Source organism: Chanodichthys erythropterus, chromosome 14 (assembly GCF_024489055.1).
Source record: "Chanodichthys erythropterus isolate Z2021 chromosome 14, ASM2448905v1, whole genome shotgun sequence".
In the NCBI taxonomy this organism is placed as follows: domain Eukaryota; kingdom Metazoa; phylum Chordata; class Actinopteri; order Cypriniformes; family Xenocyprididae; genus Chanodichthys; species Chanodichthys erythropterus.
In genome coordinates this window covers 14,953,582-14,974,328 of record NC_090234.1, presented here as the reverse complement: position 1 = coordinate 14,974,328, position 20,747 = coordinate 14,953,582, and the positions used below count along the sequence as shown (strand labels likewise).

The 20,747-nt window shown below is 35.2% G+C and overlaps 1 protein-coding gene across 10 annotated transcripts in view; it reads left to right on the top strand.

Moving 5' to 3' along the window:
* The window catches only part of LOC137035587 (bromodomain adjacent to zinc finger domain protein 2B), a 120,710-nt gene extending 100,974 nt beyond the window's left edge, over positions 1-19,736 (top strand). For 7 of the 10 annotated variants that reach the window (XM_067409020.1, XM_067409021.1, XM_067409025.1 and 4 more), the window contains 14 exons: positions 1,645-1,719; positions 1,972-2,203; positions 2,663-2,725; positions 4,946-5,090; positions 5,296-5,849; positions 7,419-7,680; positions 10,380-10,535; positions 10,608-10,768; positions 10,924-11,207; positions 14,765-14,900; positions 15,086-15,232; positions 15,629-15,882; positions 15,972-16,115; positions 18,452-19,736. In XM_067409020.1, the coding sequence (XP_067265121.1) occupies positions 1,645-1,719; positions 1,972-2,203; positions 2,663-2,725; positions 4,946-5,090; positions 5,296-5,849; positions 7,419-7,680; positions 10,380-10,535; positions 10,608-10,768; positions 10,924-11,207; positions 14,765-14,900; positions 15,086-15,232; positions 15,629-15,882; positions 15,972-16,115; positions 18,452-18,620 (2,782 nt within the window). In that variant the 3' untranslated portion in view covers positions 18,621-19,736. The remainder of the gene's footprint in view (positions 1-1,644; positions 1,720-1,971; positions 2,204-2,662; positions 2,726-4,945; positions 5,091-5,295; positions 5,850-7,418; positions 7,681-10,379; positions 10,536-10,607; positions 10,769-10,923; positions 11,208-14,764; positions 14,901-15,085; positions 15,233-15,628; positions 15,883-15,971; positions 16,116-18,451) is intronic. The other 3 variants (XM_067409027.1, XM_067409028.1, XM_067409026.1) reach the window with 1 other exon arrangement.
* Positions 19,737-20,747: the final 1,011 nt, after the last annotated feature.

Sequence of the window (20,747 nt, the reverse complement as noted above, 5' to 3'; positions counted from 1 at the left end):
ATAATTACAAAGAAATTGCAAGTAACACATCAAATTTTGAAGTCGAAAGACTGAAAGAACTATTATGCTTTTTCTGATTTAATTTTTTACCTTAGTGTGTAATATGGTTATTTGTGCATGTAAAGTCTACGCCAAATAGAGTGGATCTGTTCAACAGAAAACGTCCTGCCATTATTTCTGTGTCTTAGCTACGTCACCATGTTTCACATTTGCATAATGCCTGCTAGGGTTGCAAAGGGGCGGAAAGTTTCCGGGAAATTTTATGGAAACTTTCCACGGGAGCTTAACCGGGGAAATTTTGGAAATATTCCAATTTGGAAACTTAACAAGAATTTATGGAATTTATGGAAATGTATGGGAATTAACGGGAATTTATGGGAATTAATTGGAAATTTTGGGAAATTTATATACATTTATAATATGTATCATATACAGACATAAATATAAACATTTTGTTTGGTCATAACATGAAATTTCTTTTTCGCATTCAATTAATTCTAATTTAGTAAATATGTAAAATAAATATTTTTATTGCTGCAGTTGTTATGTGTTATTTATTTCAGTGTCACATGATCCTTCAGAAATCATTCTAAGATGCTGATTTGATACTCAGTTATTATCATTGTTGGAAACAGTTGTGCTGGAAACTGTAATAGTATTTTTTAGGATTCACTGATGAATAAAAAGTTAAAAAGAACAGCATTTATTCAAAATAGAAATATTTTCTAACAATATCACTTTAATATCCCTTTTTTAATCAATTTCACACATCCTTGCTGAATAAAAGTATTAATTTATTAATTTAAAAAAAGAAAAAAGGGAAAAAATTACTGACCCCAAAATTTTGACTGGTAGTGTATATTGTTACAAAATATTTCTATTTTAAATAAATGCTGTTCTTTACATTTTTATTCATCAAAGAATCCTGAAAAAGTATCACAGGTTATAAAAAAATATTAAGCAGCACAACAGTTTCCAACGTTGATAATTGAGCATCAAATCATCATATTAGAATGATTTCTGAAGGATCACGTGACACTGAAGACTGGAGTAATGATGCTGAAAATTCAGCTTTGAATCACAGGAATAAATTATGTTTTAATGTATATTAAAATAGAAAACCATTATTTTGAATTGTAGTTATGTTTCACAATATTACAGTTTTTTCTGTATTTTTGATCAAATGTGTATGTTATGGACTGGGGCAATGCACAGTGCATGCAGGGGGTGTGTCCTCAACAGCCCTGCAGTAAGTAGTGTGCTGTGTGAATGTGATTGAGGTACAAATTCAACTGAAATTGCATTAAATCTGGTTGTTTTAACCCAAATTATGCTGCAAGATGTTTTTTTCAACTACATTTAAGTACTCTGTTATAGGCTAACCTGCAATTTTGCAAATTCCCTGTTTATTCTCATAAATTCCCGTTAATTCCCATATATTCCCGTTAATTCCCATGGAAAGTTTCCAGCTTTGAAAATTCCCGGAATTTTGCAACCCTAATGCCTGCCTACTGGCTGCTTTTTACTGTGATATAAAATAACAATTCAGACAAAATTTTGGTCATACAGCCCAACTCTGAAGGTGCTTATAATTTTATTGTGTTTAATGCATACAATTTTATATTCTTTGTTGTCTTTGCACAGTGAGATTGACAAAAATATTGACAACATGACCAACATGCGACGAGACAAATGGGTGATTGAGGGGAACCTGCGGAAGTAAGACACCCGTTCACACCCATCACATAAACACGCATTATTTTATGATGACAAAAATAAAGATACTTTATTGCAATCACATTTCACTCACCCTATGGTTGAATATTTAAAAACTAATATTTAAATTTAATTTTACTGCTGCAGCATTTAATTTATACAGAATAGAAATCTACACTCACCTGAAATTTCAGTGATATACCTTCAGGAAATGCAAATCTAGATATAATGTGATTATCATGTTTTGTTGTACAGACTGAGGAGCATCTACGCTAAGAGGACGGGAAAGCGGGAAAGCAGTGTCGGAGGAGAGGAGGGTCACTCCGTCGGTACGCCTGCGAACAGCCGTAAACGCAAGCGCAAAGGAGGGGAGAGTGATGATGATGATGAGGAAGATGATGACAGCGATGAACAGGGAGAGGACGATGAAGACGAGGATGATTTCGGTGGGAAGAAAGGGAAGAAAGCCGAGGCGTGTGAGGATGAGGTAGACTCAGAACGTGTCATTATTGTGTAAAAGTCATGTTTAATGATCATTTCTTTACCTGTAGATCAGATGCATGAAATTAAAAAAATTATTTTTATTATTATTATATGCATAAATATAAATCTATTTGAAGTCAGATCTTCAGAATGAGTAATTTTTTAGTTTAGTTTAAGTAAATACCCTTTTTTTTTTCACACAGTATTTTTGAGTTCTAAAAGTTATACTATGTTTCCTTAGTAAAAAACCTCAAAGGACCACCATTTTTCCTACACAATTTTCGAAGGCCCCCATATAGCCTAAGATATTTCCTAATGTATTTCTGCCGTAATTCAAACAAAGCTTCTTGTTTTCGTTCTTTACTCTTAACAGAAACCACTGTTTTAGTACTATGCTTGAGCAGCATGTCAGCTCTCAGTGTTGGTTAATTTGTTACGGTATATTAATAACTGCTTTTTGCAGGATGAAGGTGATCAATCCACAAGCATCGAGGAGCTGGAGAGACAGATTGAGAAGCTTGGCAAGGTAAGAGGATCAGAAAGAGGATCATAAGGCCCTGATATACTGCAGAGTTCTTTAATTCTGTGCTTAGGGGTAAAACGTTTGAAAATGGTTTAGGCCGCTCGATTGATTATTTTTACAATGCCTTTGACATTTTTTGGATATTTTTTGACTTTTAGAGGAATGTACTTTAAATGGAGGGACAGAAATCTCTCAGATTTCATAAAAAATATCTTAATTTACAGTGGCATGAAAAAGTATGTGAACCCCTTGCAGAATCCGTGAAAATGAGAATTATTTTAATAAAATAAGAGGGATAATAAAAAAAATGCATGTTATTTTTTGTTTAGTACTGTCCTGAGTAAGATATTTTACATAAAAGATGTTTGCATTTAGTTCACAAGACAAAACAATAGCTGAATTTATTAAAATAACCCCATTCATAAGTATGTGAAGCATTGATTCTCAATACTGTGTGTGGTTACCTGATGATCCACGACTGTTTGTGTGTTTTGTGATGGTTGTTCATGAGTCTCTTGTTTGTCCTGAGCAGTTAAACTGAGCTCTGTTCTTCAGAAAAATCCTCCAGCTCCTGCAGATTCATCAGTTTAAGCATTTTTGCATATTTGAACCCTTTCCAACACGATGCATTAAGAGTCGGGGGGTGAAAACATTTGAACAGGATGAAGATGTCACAATTTTTCTTATTTTGTTTAAATATCATTTAGTACTGCCCTTCAGAACCAACAGAAGATACTCTTGTTTCCCGGCAGAAAAATTAAGTACAATTTACCTTGATATTTGAATTCAAAAGTTTTCACCCCTCGGCTCTTAATGCATCATGTTTCCTTCTGGAGCATCAGTGAATGTTTGAACCTTTTTTAATAGTTGGGTTTGAGTCCCTCAGTCGTCCTCAGTGTGAAAACACAGATCTCAAAATCACACAGTCACTGCTGGAAAGGGTTCAAATATGCAAAAATGCTTGAAAACTGATGAATCTGCAGGAGCTGGAGGATTTTTCTGAAGAACAGAGCTCAGTTTAACTGCTCAGGACAAACAAGAGACTCATGAACAACCATCACAAAACACAAAAACAGTCGTGGATCATCAGGTGACCACACACAGTATTGAGAATCAATGCTTCACATACTTATGAATGGGGTTATTTTAATAAATTCAGCTATTGTTTTGTCTAAATGCAAACATCTTTTATGTAAAATATCTTACTTAGGACAGTACTAAACAAAAAATAACATGCATTTTTTATTATCCCTCTTATTTTATTAAAATAATTCTCATTTTCACAGATTCTGCAAGGGGTTCACATACTTTTTCATGACACTGTATGTTAAAATTCATTGTGGAAGTTGAGCAAAAATCTTATAGATTTGAAACGACACAAGGGTGAGTACATGATTTTGGGTATATTGCGATATCTCGATACAACAATGTATTGTTACACCCCTATTATCGGGGATTTTACTGTATATATTGTTACACCAACCTAACACATGAGACACTGTTCCATTTGTCCCAACTAACACTAGTACAGTAACAAATGGAACGTGATACTCACATGATGTTCCATGTGTCTTAAATAAAATCTGATACCACATACAATGAGCCACATGTTCCATTTTATTTTGTTTGTCTCAAACATCACTTGATATAGCAACAAATGGAACATGGGGCACATGATACATTGTTCCATTTATCCCACCTAACACTAGCACAGCAACAAATGGAGCGTGATGCATGCAACAATGTTCCATGTGTCTCAAACAAAATCTAATACCACATACCATGAGCCACATGTTCCATTTATTATTGTTCCATTTGTATCAAATATAACTTGATATAGCAACAAATGGAGCATGGGCCACCTAACACATGAGACACTCCAACAAATGGAATTTAAATGTTCATGGAGTATAAGAAATATAGAACAAAAATCTGTAGAGGAAACGGTTATTAAGAAAATGATGTTCAGACACCACAGGCAAAATCTCATTAAATTCATTAAAAACAAATGTCCTCTACAGAGGACAAAGATGAATAGCGGGGTCCCAGGAGGATAACATGCCTATACTTGCTTTACCTAAATGTATTATACTAAATTTGTGCTAAAATGATGACAGAATAACTTGCACCTTTCCAAACAAAATATATTCAATAAAGAGAGAAAAATAAATATAGTGAAATAGATGCACCTGTCTTACTGATTTTTACCTTCATCTCTTCCAGCAACAGACTCAGATCCGTCGGAAGCTGTTCGAGGCCTCTCATTCCCTGCGCTCGGTGATGTTCGGTCAGGACCGTTATAAAAGACGCTACTGGGTGCTGCCGCAGTGTGGCGGGATCTTTGTGGAGGGTCTGGAGAGTGGAGAGGGTGAGAATGACAGAATTATAATGTGAAGACAAAGGCATCTTCTAAAAAGGACTGAACCAGTGAAATGTTATTTTCAAACTCATGCTGATGTAAACAAAATCTTACCTTGACTTTTTTTTGTTTTTAATAAACTTTTTTTTATTTTTTATTGTAACTTACCGTTGTAGAAATGCACTGCAGCTGCTGATCTTTTGAGTTCCTTCAGGTCCAGTGGAGTTGCAGAGAGAGCATGAGAGGTTGAAGAACGCTCACCTCGTCCAGGTCAAAGTGGAGCCGGCAGAGGAACCTGATGAAAAATACGGCAACGCTGAGGTGAAACGCGAACCTCCGCAGGATGTAGATTCTCTCAACCTCTTCCTGCAGAAGCCTGGCTCTTTCTCCAAGCTCAGCAAGCTGTTGGAAGTGGCCAAGATGTCCTCTGAGGTCTCTTGTCACCAAAATGGCAGTCCAAAACAGCAGACTACATTAACCAGCACCCCTGATCCTGATCACCCTCGTCTTCTCAACAACACCTACCTCACTAATGCTCAACAGCAGATCCGTAACGACCAGCTCTACAAAGTTTTGACTGAGAGGAACCCTCATTGGTTCAGTCTGCTGCCACGCTCTCCATGTGACATCTCATCTCTGACTGAAAGTCCACATTCAGCGTCGTCATCTTCCTCACCACAAACTTCCAATGGCAGAGCCCGATCCCCATTTGCCACCTGTCCATCGAGCACAGCAGGAATCAACAACTTTTCTTTAGCAGCACTGCAGGTATGATCGTGTGGACCAGGGACCAATCTTTTTTTGTCAGCCAATCCCCTTAGATGTATAATTAGCATCCAAGACCTGAAAGGGCAAAGGAATATATGAGGATGCTAAAATGCGAGTGGATTTTTGATATCTCGAATGGTTTGGTTGTGGCTTTGAAACAAATTTATGATGAGGAAGTGTGTTATAACTTATGCATGCATTAACTGATTTTGATGAAACTTCAGCTGTATGTTCATTGTAGGAGGCCGATCATATGGGTGTGATTATTGTAAGTCGAAGTCATAGTGCCACCAACTGGCAGCAGGAAGTGTTACTTTCAAAATGCTTTGAAATCACCTTCTTATTTTTACCCAATTCGCTTCAAACTTGGTCAGAATAATGTCAAGACATGGCAGATGTAGAACTGAGAAAGGATTCTTGATATCTTAAATACTGTTGCCATGGCAACACTTCAAACTTTTATAATATTCTTGGGTTTTTTTGAGACATGCTTCTCGTCAAAGTTGTCAGCCAGTAGACATGGGCAAAGCCTTTGAAATGGGCGGGGAGGAAGGGCTTTATAGCGCCACCTTTTGACAAAAGTTTGGAGGTTAGTCCAAAACTCGGTACATATATTGTTCTCATCAAGACGGACAACTTTATAATTTACGGTTATTAGCTCTAACCAACAGGAAGTCAGGTATTTTTGTTTTTAATGTGGATTTTTTGAATAATCAGGCTCTGAGTTTTTAAGTAATCCTCATGCAATCGCCACCAAACTTGGTCAACATGAAACAAACACACTGAAGATGCAAAATTGCAAACGATTATAGGATATCTCGAACAGTGTTGACATGGGGAGGGATTAAAGTAATGACAAAAAAGGGAAACAGGAAGTGTCTCATCATGTAAAATCATTGTTTGATTTAAATTAAATTAAGATTATATGTTGCCCACCATGCACAGGTTTCCTTAAGCCACCGGGGTGGTGGTGCCAGGGCTTGGGCCCGTCATTGTTGATTGCAGCTTTATTTTTTACTTGAGATTTTAAGTTAATATTTCAAAACAATTTAAAAACATATTCACGTTCATGTTCTCTGATAATGATTAATGGTCACAGAAGCAAGTAAACATAAAATAAAATTATTAGTAAGTGATTTATTTTGATTTGTTTTTATTTTAAAATTATTTATATAGAGAGCTATGCATATATAGCTAATAACAATAACATTGTTTTAACTATAAAACTATTCAACTATAATATTACTTTATGTATATATATTACTGTTGTAAATAAAAGTTGTCCTGTAAAATAAAAAATAAATATTTATTAATATTCTGCGTGCAATACTCTGAAACACAGCGCAACAGACTATATACTCATTAAAAATAACAGCCTTTGATTTGATAATCAAACTAAGCTATATTGCATTTTCAGTTTTATCTCATTTAATTGTACAAACCCCCTGCAGTTCCCTCATGAAGCCCCCGGGGTTAGCGAAGCCCTTATTTGGGAAGCCCTGTAGACTGTTTGTTTAACTCTTTTTGTGCTTGTGTTCTTTGAGTATAACAGCTCCTCTGTGTTTGCAGATGAAGTCTGGGGTGCCCATAATAGATCTGCCATTCTGTGCTTGGTCCAATGGAAATCTGAATCCAAATGTGACGTTCTCTGGGATTTCCATGGCCCAGATTCTCAGTGGCATTCACCCGCTCTCAGAGGGCAACGTCAGTGTGAGCAGCAGCAAAAGCGATTCCCCAGAGTCTCCAGTGGAGAAACCCCTCTCCACACTCTCACCTGCAATCGAGGTGGCTAGAAATCAGGATTACCCATCACCTGAACCTATTCCTGAAGGTAAGACTGGGACGACATCTTGAGTGTTAAAGGATTAGTTCACTTCAGAATTAAAATTTTCTGATAATTTCCTCACTCCCACGTCATTCAAGATGTTTATGTCTTTCTTTCTTCAGTCGAAAAGAAATGAAGGTTTTTAAGGAAAGCATTCCAGGATTTTTCTCCATATAGTGGACTTCACTGGGGTTCAACGGGTTGAAGGTCCAAATGTCAGTTTCAGTGCAGCTTCAAAGAGCTCTACATGATCCCAGACGAGAAATAAGAGTCTTATCTAGAGAAACCATCGGACATTTTCTAAAAAAAAAATAAATAAATTATATACTTTTTAACCACAAATGCCTGTCTTGCACTCGCCACGCATTACGTAATCATGTTGGAAAGGTCACGCGAAAGGTAAAACAACAATGTTGGACAATTTTGAAATTGGAGGAGAAAATTAGATGTTTTTCACCCTACCGTGGTCCTTCCGCCTATGTCACATGTGATCTTTCCAACGTGATTACGTAATGCGTAGCGCATCGCAGAGCAGTGCAAGACGAGCATTTGTAGTTAAAATGTATATAAATTTATATTTTTTTTAGAAAATGACTTTGTTTTGCTAGATAAGACTCCTCATCTGGGATCATGTAGAGCTCTTTGAAGCTGCACTGAAACTGACATTTGTGGAAACAGTGAAAAAATTTTCAGGCATTCTCTAATGAAAAGAAAGTTAAAAAGAACAGCGTTTATTTGAAATAGAAATATTTTTAACAACATAAATGTCTTTACTGTCACTTTTGATCAATTTACTTCCTCTTACTGAATAAAAGTGTTTTAAATAATGTACTGACCCCAAACATTTGAATGGCAGTGTATTATAATTTTTTTATATTAATATATAATGATTATAAATATTATTTTTATACTTATATTTTAACATGATTAGATTTCTTACATTAAACATTTTGAATTTACTTTTTTTTATTACAAACCTGATTCCAAAAAAGTTGGGACACTGTACAAATTGTGAATAAAAAAGGAATGCAATAATTTACAAATCTCATAAACTTATATTTTATTCACAATAAATATAGATAACATATCAAATGTTGAAAGTGACACATTTTGAAATGTCATGCCAAATATTGGCTCATTTTGGATTTCATGAGAGCTACACATTCCAAAAAAGTTGGGACCGGTAGCAATAAGAGGCCGGAAAAGTTAAATGTACATATAAGGAACAGCTGGAGGACCAATTTGCAACTTATTAGGTCAATTGGCAACATGATTGGGTATAAAAAGAGCCTCTCAGAGTGGCAGTGTCTCTCAGAAGTCAAGATGGGCAGAGGATCACCAATTCCCCCAATGCTGCGGCCAAAAATAGTGGAGCAATATCAGAAAGGAGCTTCTCAGAGAAAAATTGCAAAGAGTTTGAAGTTATCATCATCTACAATCCATAATATCATCCAAAGATTCAGAGAATCTGGAACAATCTCTGTGTGTAAGGGTCAAGGCCGGAAAACCATACTGGATGCCCGTGATCTTCGGGCCCTTAGACGGCACTGCATCACATACAGGAATGATACTGTAATGGAAATCACTGGGCTCAGGAATACTTCCAGAAAACATTTTCGGTGAACACAATCCACCGTGCCATTCGCCGTTTCCGGCTAAAACTCTATAGGTCAAAAAAGAAGCCATATCTAAACATGATCCAGAAGCGCAGGCGTTTTCTCTGGGCCAAGGCTCATTTAAAATGGACTGTGGCAAAGTGGAAAACTGTTCTGTGGTCAGACGAATCAAAATTTGAAGTTCTTTTTGGAAAACTGGGACGCCATGTCATCCGGACTAAAGAGGACAAGGACAACCCAAGTTGTTATCAGCGCTCAGTTCAGAAGCCTGCATCTCTGATGGTATGGGGTTGCATGAGTGTGTGTGGCATGGGCAGCTTACACATCTGGAAAGGCACCATCAATGCTGAAAGGTATATCCAAGTTCTAGAACAACATATGCTCCCATCCAGACGTCGTCTCTTTCAGGGAAGACCTTGCATTTTCCAACATGACAATGCCAGACCACATACTGCATCAATTACAACATCATGGCTGCGTAGAAGAAGGATCCGGGTACTGAAATGGCCAGCCTGCAGTCCAGATCTTTCACCCATTGAAAACATTTGGTGCATCATAAAGAGGAAGATGCGACAAAGAAGACCTAAGACAGTTGAGCAACTAGAAGCCTGTATTAGACAAGAATGGGACAACATTCCTATTCCTAAACTTGAGCAACTTGTCTCCTCAGTCCCCAGACGTTTGCAGACTGTTATAAAAAGAAGAGGGGATGCCACACAGTGGTAAACATGGCCTTGTCCCAACTTTTTTGAGATGTGTTGATGCCATGAAATTTAAAATCAACTTATTTTTCCCTTAAAATTATATTTTTTTCAGTTTAAACATTTGATATGTCATCTATGTTGTATTCTGAATAAAATATTGAAATTTGAAACTTCCACATCATTGCATTCTGTTTTTATTCACAATTTGTACAGTGTCCCAACTATTTTGGAATCGGGTTTTTACAATGACTGTTTAATACTCTAATTGAAACAATATTTTTAAGCCATTGGAAAATGAAAAAATATGTACATTTATGTTTTTTTAAGTGTAGATTTACATGCATGTGGCCCAACAAACCTGTGTAAATGCCTTTCTGTGTTGTAGAGATGTTGACAGGCTGGTGGAAGGTGACGGACATTGAGGAGTTACGATCCATAGAGAAAGCCTGCCATTCCCGAGGGATCAGAGAGAAACAGCTGCAGAAACAACTGCAGAAACACATGGATTACATTGGCCAGGTGTGCAGCAGGAACAGAGATGGTAGGTGCTCGCTGTTTAGGGCTGTTTAAAGTGCTTTGAGTGCAGCAGTCTTAGTTTGTGCTCTCTGTCCAGTCACTGTAATCGACATCTCTGAGCTGGAGGAGAATCAGGTCTCGGAGGACACCGTCCAGAGCTGGTGTGTGGAAGAGCAGGCCATGGACATGGACATCGGTGTCCTGCAACAGGTCGAGGAACTGGAACACAAAGTCACTTCAGCCAGTCTGCAGGTTAAGGTAGGAAATCTTTATTTAATAAACTCATCTTTTCTTGTCTAAGCCTATGAGAGGATGTTTTAACCCTTATATTTACACTTTTATTTCATATGTCAGGCTTTACAGGGTTAACAATGTCTCTGTTCTGATATGAAAGCTTTATGTTTGGTTCACAGGGCTGGATGCATCCAGTTCCACAGTCACAAAGTGAAGACCTGGTTTATTACGAGCACAAACCTGTCGTGGAAAACTGCAAAGAAAGAAGCGACTGTGGCATTGTGCGTCGTGCGAACAATCCTCTGGATATCGCCGTGACACGTCTGGCAGAGCTGGAGAGGAACATCGAGCGAAGGTATCTGAAGAGCCCTTTAAGCAGCACCATTCAGATCAGACTGGATAACGTGGGCACGGTCTCCGTACCGGCCCCTGCGCCATCACCTGCTAGAGCTGATGGTGACGGGTAGGTCATCCAGATTCATGTCAGTTCCTCACTCGCTTCCTGTCTGGAGCTGCTGAAGCCCGTCTGCCGCTCCTCGTGCTTTACTTTCGCTGTGTGCGTCTGTGGGTTTATGGCTGTGGCATCTGTTTCACTTTTACATTGCAACGTATGCTGTGTTTTGGGTTGTGAAGCATGAGGCACTATCACAATAACCTCATTATAACCTGTCATCTGCCTACTTCTTCAACAGGCTTCCACAAAAAGGGTACTAAATAGAGCCTGAAACTCTTAAAAAAAAAATAATAATAATAATAATAATGATAATTTGATTGGAATATATTAAGAAAATTGAAATATTATTTAAATTATTTTTGTTTATTATTAATAATAATAATAGCTGCTGTTGTTGTTAATTATATTATTTATTTACTTATTTATTTTAATCAGTGAAAAGAGGTGCTGTTTTTGTAGGTAAACGGTTACAAATTAAGCCATCGCTAAGTAGGGATAGACCAAATATTAGTTTGTAGTTACTGATCAACTTATATTTCCAATAAAATACAATAAAAATAATATTGATAATATTATGTAAATTATTATACATAAATAACTATATAAATGTTTTTATATTAGTAATATCAAACAAGTGTGTTTTCAGATTAACATCTAATAGTTCTCACAACAACAAAAAAAATATGATAATAATAATAATTAATTTTAGCATAAATCAAGCCATCACTAAGTAGGGAATTGAGATCAAATTTAGTTTGTAGTTTAGTGTCATTGACGTACTATTGTAGTTTTTATTAATATTTTGAATGAGTTTTCTGTTTTCAATGTAATTTTAGATAAAGTATTAGTAATTCTGTTATTTTTTTATTTTTATTTATTTTTTTATATGTCTAATATAGTTTTTTTTTTCAGTTTTAGCTTTAGTTATTTAGCACATTCAGTTAAACTTAATTAAAATTTAAAATGTTGTCTTGGAAACTAGCTGAAATAAAATAAGTTTAAAGGTTGTTTTATATTTTATTTTATTTCATTTGAATTTCATTTTATTTCAAGTAACAAAAATGTTTTTTTTAATGGTTTTAGTTTTAGTTCACTATAATAACCTTGTTTACTGATCAACTTACATGTCCTTTACTTACAATATGTGAATGTGAATAATATTTGATAATATTACATTAATAATTATATCAATATTATTATATAAATAATATTAAATAAAAAGGTTTACAAACTAAACTCTAATAGTTCTCACAACAAAAATCATTTGGAAAAAACAAATTGTTTTTTAAACATTAATGGGCCTCCTAAATAAAGCCTTTTTGTGGAAAATGCCAAAATGCATTCTGAATGCTCATTCAGCTTGTGCACTGTGGTTATTATCAGCATGAATGTGGGTTATTGATCATTTCATGTTTTTCCTGAAACATCCAGGCTCCAAAATTAACATGCAATAAATCAGAATAAAAATTGCCATACTGAATTACTCTCCTGTTAGCTGATAACATTAGGAACTACATGGTTTAAACTGAACTGATGATAATCTGGTCATCACTTTGGGTAAGGACAAATATGCAGATTTTTTAAAATTATTTTTTTATTAAAGGTGCTATAGAGGATGTTTTCGTCGACTGAGAAACCAAAGACTGTTACTGAGTTTTTGAAATGAGCGCATGCGTAAGAACAACCCCCCTCCTACACGGCTCATTTCGAGTGAACGCCTCCCAAAACTTGTGCACGAGTATTGGAACACGAGTGTTTACCACCGGCATTCGCTGTGTCGTGTTCGTGGATTCATTATGTCGGACTCACCGCAGGTAACTCATAATCTGCAGTTGTTACTCCTGACAAAAACATTACATGCGGCGCCTGTGGAGTGTGGAAAGTTACTGGAGCGCGCACGTCTCTCACAAGCCAGAGGGCCAATCGTTTACGCGATGATTACACAAACGATTGGCTGATGTTTTTAAGGCCCTACCTCGTGCACAGATGATGTATATTGATATTATTCCTTTCAGTGCACCTAATAAATAGTCTTTTATCAGTTAGTAAAGACAGTTTCAAGTAATATTGCAAAAATGTATAAAACAAAACATCCTCTTTAGCAACTTTAATAAAAGAAACGCAAAATACAGTTTCGTGGCCAATAAGTAACATTTATGTAGTAAATGCTGTCACCATTGGCAGAAGTGGCAAAAAGTTAATTTTGGATTCTGGTCATATTGTTTAAAGTGCCACTATTATGCTTTTTCAGATATTATCTTTCATGCAGTGTGTAATAGAGCTGTTTGTGGATTTAAAAGGTATGCAAAGTTTCAAAGATCAGATAAATGGAGTTATTGTCTCTTAAAGGTACCCTAGAATCAAAAATTTAATTTACCTCGGCATAGTTGAATAATTAGAGTTCAGTACATGGAAAAGACATACAGTGAGTCTCAAACTCCATTGTTTCCTCCTTCTTATGTAAATCTCATTTGTGTAAAAGACCTCCGAAGAACAGGCGAATCTCAACATAACGTAACAGTCGGGATCATTAATATGTACGCCCCAATATTTGCATATGCCAGCTCATGTTGAAGGCATTAGACAAGGGCAGCCAGTATTAACGTCTGGATCTGTGCACAGCTGAATCATCAGACTAGGTAAGCAAGCAAGAACAATAGTGAAAAATGGCAGATGGAGCGATAATAACTGACATGATTCATGATATTATGATATTTTTAGTGATATTTTTCAATTGTCTAAATTTTTTGTTAGCATGTTGCTAATGTACTGTTAAATGTGGTTAAAGTTACCATCGTTTATTACTGAATTCACGGAGACAAGAGCCATCGTTATTTTCATTATTAAACACTTGCAGTCTGTATAATTCATAAACACAACTTCATTCTTTATAAATCTCTCCAACAGTGTGTAATGTTAGCTTTAGCCACGGAGCACTATCAAACTCATTCAGAATCAAATGTAAACATCCAAATAAATATTTTACTCACATGATCCGACACATGCATGAAGTATGCATGACGAACATTTTGTAAAGATCCATTTGAGGGTTATATTAGCTGTGTGAACTTTGTAAATGCACTGTGTTATAGTCGAGAGCTCAGGGCAGGAAGCGAGAGATTTAAAGGGGCCGCAGCCTGAATCGGTGCATAGTTAATGATGCCCCAAAATAGGCAGTTAAAAAAATGAATAAAAAAAAATCTATGGGGTATTTTGAGCTGAAACTTCACAGACACATTCAGGAGACACCTTTGACTTATATTACATCTTTTGAAAACACGTTCTACGGCATCTTTAAAAAACAGAAGCGATTCTGAACCTGAAACGAGTCGTCAATAATTCTAGTCTCACTTCTTGCTTGAATCTATCTAGGTTTGTAACAAATTTGCATAATGCCCGACTGTGGTCTTCATTCATCTACTTTGCCCCGCCCTCAAATACTGTAGTTGTTATTTTAGGAGACTCCAAAACACAATTAGGAGCCTTTAAAATAGCATAATAGAGGCACTTTAAAAAGATTTTTTTTTCTGAACAGCATGGTAGCGTAATGTCTCTCTCTCTGGCAGGGCTGAGGAAGATTTGGCACCAGGACTGAGACAGTGGCGTAAAGCTCTCAGCGAGGTGCGCAGTGCGAGTCAGCTCTCTCTCTGTATACAGCAGCTGCAGAAGTCCATCGCCTGGGAGAAATCCATCATGAAAGTGGTGAGTGTGCCGAGAGACCACAGTGAACTGCTGCAGCTTGTGTAGTTCCCACTGTGTTTGAAAGGAATTGGTGTGTTTTCAGCTCAAGAGGGTGTGTTGTACACACATAGAAAAGCTCGATCTTGGTGAGTTTAGTAGACTCTGGCACTTGGAGTGAAGTGATCCTGGATGTGTTTATCTCTCAGTACTGTCAGATATGCCATAAGGGGGACAACGAGGAGCTGCTGCTGCTGTGTGATGGATGTGATAAAGGCTGTCACACGTACTGCCATAAACCCAAGATCACCACCATACCAGATGGAGACTGGTTCTGCCCGGCCTGCATATCCCAGGTGAAGCACTTTAATAGTTCATTAACAGTGCTTTGATGAGACCTTAAAGGATTAGTTCACCAAAAAATGAAAATTGTCATTCTGTTACTCACCCTCATGTCGTTGCACACCCATTTATGTATGGGAGATAAAAAAAAAACATCAAAAATATCTTATTTGTGTTCCAAAGATGAACAAAGAAGCTTGACTCAAATTCAACTTAAAACCATAAATGTTTTATTCCTTCCAATTCCGCTCATCCATTTCAAATTCCCAAGCACACATGCATCCCTGAACGTACTTACACGAGTCTAAGAGCTCAAAGATTCTCAAATGCTCGAGAATGAACATGTGAACTGCTGCGATCAGAGTGTTTGGAGATCTGGTTTCCTCATAACCTGTTCTGGCTCTGTGTAGGCGAGCAGTCAGTCCCTGAAGACCAAAAAGCCCTTGAACCGTTCAAGCGGAGGCCTGAAGAAACCTGCTGAGGCCAAACGCCACAGGAAACCATCTGTAGCCGGAGACAACTCAGAGGACGATTCAGGCAGCACTCCCAAAAAAGTGTCAAAGGAAATAAAGAGGAGGACAGAGGAGAATCCTTCCCCAAACCCAGTGTGTGTGAAGAAACCCAAAACCATCAGAGATGACAGTAAAGACTTGGCCATGTGCAGGTACAGCGCCTGAAACCTTGCTCGGTTAGAGTTATTTTGATGTGCATATGAATCAGATGTCATTGATTTGGTCATTTTCCTCTCATCAGGATACTCTTGGCTGAGCTGGAGAGTCATCAGGACGCCGGCCCGTTTCTGACACCCGTCAACTCCAAATCTGTCCCGGGATACCGCAAGGTCATCAAGAAGCCCATGGACTTCTCCACGATCAGAGACAAACTCACCAACAGCCAGTGGGTATCACTACAGTATTAACTATTGATATTCATGGAGGGAACATATATTCAAACACTGTATATGGTGATAAGCACGGTGCTAAAAGATTCTGATGCTGACAGGGCTTGACATTAACACCCGTCAACCCGCCAAATGCGGGTAGATTTCAGCTGTGGTGGGTTGAATATAATTTCAGCCTACAGCCTAATCAAAGGTAGCCAAGCTTGTTGTAGCACAAAATTACAATTCAATCACAATTCGTAATCGATGAATGTGAAGGCGGAATAGTGCTGAATGACACAAAACAGAAGTGCACTCTCTCTTGCTCGCGCACGATCAGTTCTTGCACCTGAATAGTCAAATACACACACACACAGATCAAAATGCCCATCGTGTGGAGTATCTCGCGTGAATACAGTCGGTTATGGCTTAAGTGACGTAAACATTGGGGTGAAAACTGGATATGTGTCAGTATGTTACGTCCATGCATTCAGCAGCCCAATTAAATACCTGTCTGTCATTAATGTTAATCAAACAGTTAAATAAATGTATACATGTTAAATAAACCTACTGTATCTGAAAAAAATAGTTTATTTAGTTTACTTTTGTATTGGTAATTTTTATTTTTCATTTTGTAGAGCCTAACAAAAATAACTTTTATTAAAAAATAAAATTATAAAATTTCTCATGTTATGGTCATATTGCCCACCCATACATACCAGCTGATATACCTTGTAGTTTTGATAAGGGTGGTTGAAAGCATTTTAAATCTAGCTAAATCAAGTAAAATGCCTCAAAATCACGTAATTTTAGCATGCCAAAGTCAACTTTAATCATATAAAATGATTTACCAATCAGCAAAATGTGGCCAGTGAAAGTGATGAGTGGCTAGTAACTTTGGAAAGCCACGAGCCACAGTGGCTGGTGAACGAAAAAGTTAATGTCAAGCCCTGGATGCTGAAATTATTAGTAGGGCTGGACACTTGCAGCAAAAACACAATATTTTCAGACTTTTGTTATATATATATATATATATATTTATTGACAATAATATTATTTTTATTTTCAATAGAACCATTTTTTTGTTTGTTTGTTTATTTGTTTGTTCTTTTTATGTTCAATTTGTTTTATTTTGATTAATTTTTAATTTAATTTTTTTTTATTCAATATAACCAACGTTTTAACCATTATAATAAAGTAGATTTACATTTTTTGACAATAATAATAATTATTATAATAATAATAATAACAATAATAATTATTATTATTATTATTTGTTTGTTCTTTTTATGTTCTATTTTATTTATTTATTTTTATTTTTTTCTATGGAACCATTATTTTAACCAAACAGTCATTATAGTCAAGTATATTCAAAATATTTTAATAATAATAATAATAATATAATAATAATAATAATAATAATAATTATTATTATTATAATTATTATTATTATTTGTTTGCTTGTTTGTTCTCTTTATGTTCAATTTTATTGTATTTTATTTTATTTTTTAATTTTCAATTGAACCATTATTTTAACCAAACATTAATTATAGTCTTAGTATTCAAAATATTTGACAATAATAATTATTATTATTAATATTTGTTTGTTTTGTGTTCTATTTTATTTTCAATGGAAACGTTGTTTTAACCAAATAATGATGATAATAATAATTATTATTTTTTTATATTTTTGTTTAATTTAATTTAATTTAATTTAATTTGTCAATTGTACATTGTCAAGTAGATTCAAAATATTTGACAATTATTTTAATTAATTATTATTATTTATTTTATTTTTTTTTTCATTTTTGAACCAGTCACTGTTGTCAAGCAGATTAGCAAATAGTTCATAGAAAAAGTAAAATATTAAAAATCTAGTTAAAATAATCAAGCATTTAGTTTTTCACTAAATAAACAAAAGGACAACTCATATTTAATAATTTTCTTTGATATGCATCATTATAATAATGCATGCTGGTGAACCACAATGGACTTTTTTTTTTCTTTTTAATTTTTACACTATACTTTTGACATTAAATTACAGAAAACTAGTTAATATTAGCTGCAGTGTGAGTCTTTCTAACACAACGGCTGAGGGACTGATGGCAAATTTGGCATCTTTCTCTCTTCTGACCAATGCAATCCATCCCTCCATATTTTTCTTCTTTTGGAAAGTCAAAGAAACTCTATTGTGGAACAAAAAATTATATTTGTTGTAGTTTCCATTCGCCACTTTAGAAGCTAACATACTAACTATGACGACTTCTGCTTCTTTGGATGTTAAATCAAACAAGTTCAGTGTGTGCTGTACAGCATTTGCTTTTGTAATCACAATTGACTCCTCTTATTGCAGGTACTTGAATCTTGAGACTTTTATTATTGATGTGAACCTGGTGTTTGATAACTGTGAGAGGTTCAACGAGGATAACTCAGACATTGGGCGAGCGGGACACACGATGAGAAGGTTTTTCCAGAGGAGATGGACCGAGCTGTTGAGGCAGAACGCGTCTCTCGGCACATAAGCTCGTTGCAGATCCGCTGGATGATGAAGAGTCACTCAGACCAGCATTACGCACAGAATCACCTCATTCACATGACGTTTCACGCCTGCTTTGGTTGTTGGAGGACACGCTTAAATCGAGTACAGGGACGACTGTGAGCAAATGAACTTTTCTTTCAACGTTTTGAAAATATCCTTCCACTACCTGTAAATATACTTGTTTTGTTTTTTTTTTTAAATAAACATTAATATTATAGTGAATGTACTGTATTTAATTTGTTTTTAATTATTTATAACTAAAAAGGTCTTCACTTTCTATGAAGAGGCAAGAAACTGCTTCAATGAATGTGTTTTTCTTTATCATTATATATGAAAAAAACCAATAAAATAGGGAAAAAATTAAATGTTTACATAATTCTGATCTCATAGAGCGACAGAAGTTCAATTATGATTACATTATAAAACTGCATTCATGTAAACGTGTAGATTTTAAATCACAAACTCCAAAACACATGCCATCGTCACATATATAACGACTATTAATATTTAATATTGGTTTAGTGCTGTCAAACGATTAATCGCATCCAAAAAAGTTTGTTTACATAATATATGTTTGTGTACTGTGTATATTTATTATGTATATATAAATACACACATATACATGTATATATTTAACAAAAATATTAGGGATGCACAATAGATCGGCCACAATATCAGTATCTACGGAAGAGGATGAGGGCCAAACAATAATAAAGAAATAAAACCATCTCGAGATTAAAGTTGTTAAATTTCGAGAAAAAACTTGTTAAATTTTGAGAAAAAAGTCGAGATAAAATGTTGAGAATAAAGTCATTAAATTACGAGAAAAAAGTCATTAAATTTCTAGAAAGTCGAGATAAAATGTTGAGAATAAACTTGTTAAATTATAAGAAAAAAGTCGTTAAATTACGAGAACAAATTTGTTAAATTATGAGAAAAATGTCGTTAAATTTCGAGAAAAAGTAGAGATAAAATGTTGAGAGATAAAGTCATTAAATTACGAGAATAAACTCGTTAAATTATGAGAAAAAAGTCGTTAAATTATGAGAATAAAGTCATTAAATTACGAGAATAAACTTGTTAAATTTCGAGAAAAAAGTCGAGATAAAATGTTGAGAATAATCTCGTTAAATTACAAGAAAAAACTTGTTAAATTACGAGAGCAAATTTGTTAAATTACGACTTTTTTCTCTTAATTTAATGACTTTATTCTCATAATTTAACGACTTTTTTCTCATAATTTAACGAGTTTATTCTCAACATTTTATCTCGACTTTTTTCTCGAAATTTAACAATTTTAATTTCGATGCTTTTATTTTTTATTATTGCTTGGCCCTAATCCTCTTCCGTAGGTATCAGCCGATATATGTTCATTAATGTTATCATTATCGGCCCGATAAGAAAATTTATTGTTATCATCCTCAGGCTCTCAAAATTACATAAACATTTTGATTTAGATTTATTGCCCAATATATCAGTTATCGGCTTTCAAATATAAAGAATTATAGTTCATATAGTTCAATTATAGTTCCAAAGTGCATCCCTAAAAATATATATTCTATTTACATATAAAATATTTATATATAATATAAATATAAATGTATAAATACTTCTTAAATAAATACATGTATGTGTGTGTATTTATATATACATAATACTTATACACAGCACACACATATATTATGTAAACAAACTTTTATTTTGAATGCGATTAATCTGTGCACACAAGACTCCAGGCATCCAGTATCATTTATGCCTTTTGAATAGTATCTTTTCATATGTTTTAATACGGAAAATCCTCAGTAATACAGTGTATTGACAATTCTGTGCGGCACACTTTCTAAAACAGCAGTGCCTTTCAAAATCCACCATTTTTGTCTTTTAAAACCCTTCAAACCTCAGTCTGAATCCCACGGGAAACTCACAAGTGTTCATCCAGTGTTTGCTATGGTGATCATCACGATTGCTTATATAAAATCCCACCTAAAACATATCTATAAATCAGCTATGGTCTTGGAATAGAAAGCAAGCGCACTGCATTGTGGCAGCAAATTTTGCACGTGCAAAAAATGCTGGTGCCATTTAAAAAAAATCTAGTTTACATTGTATT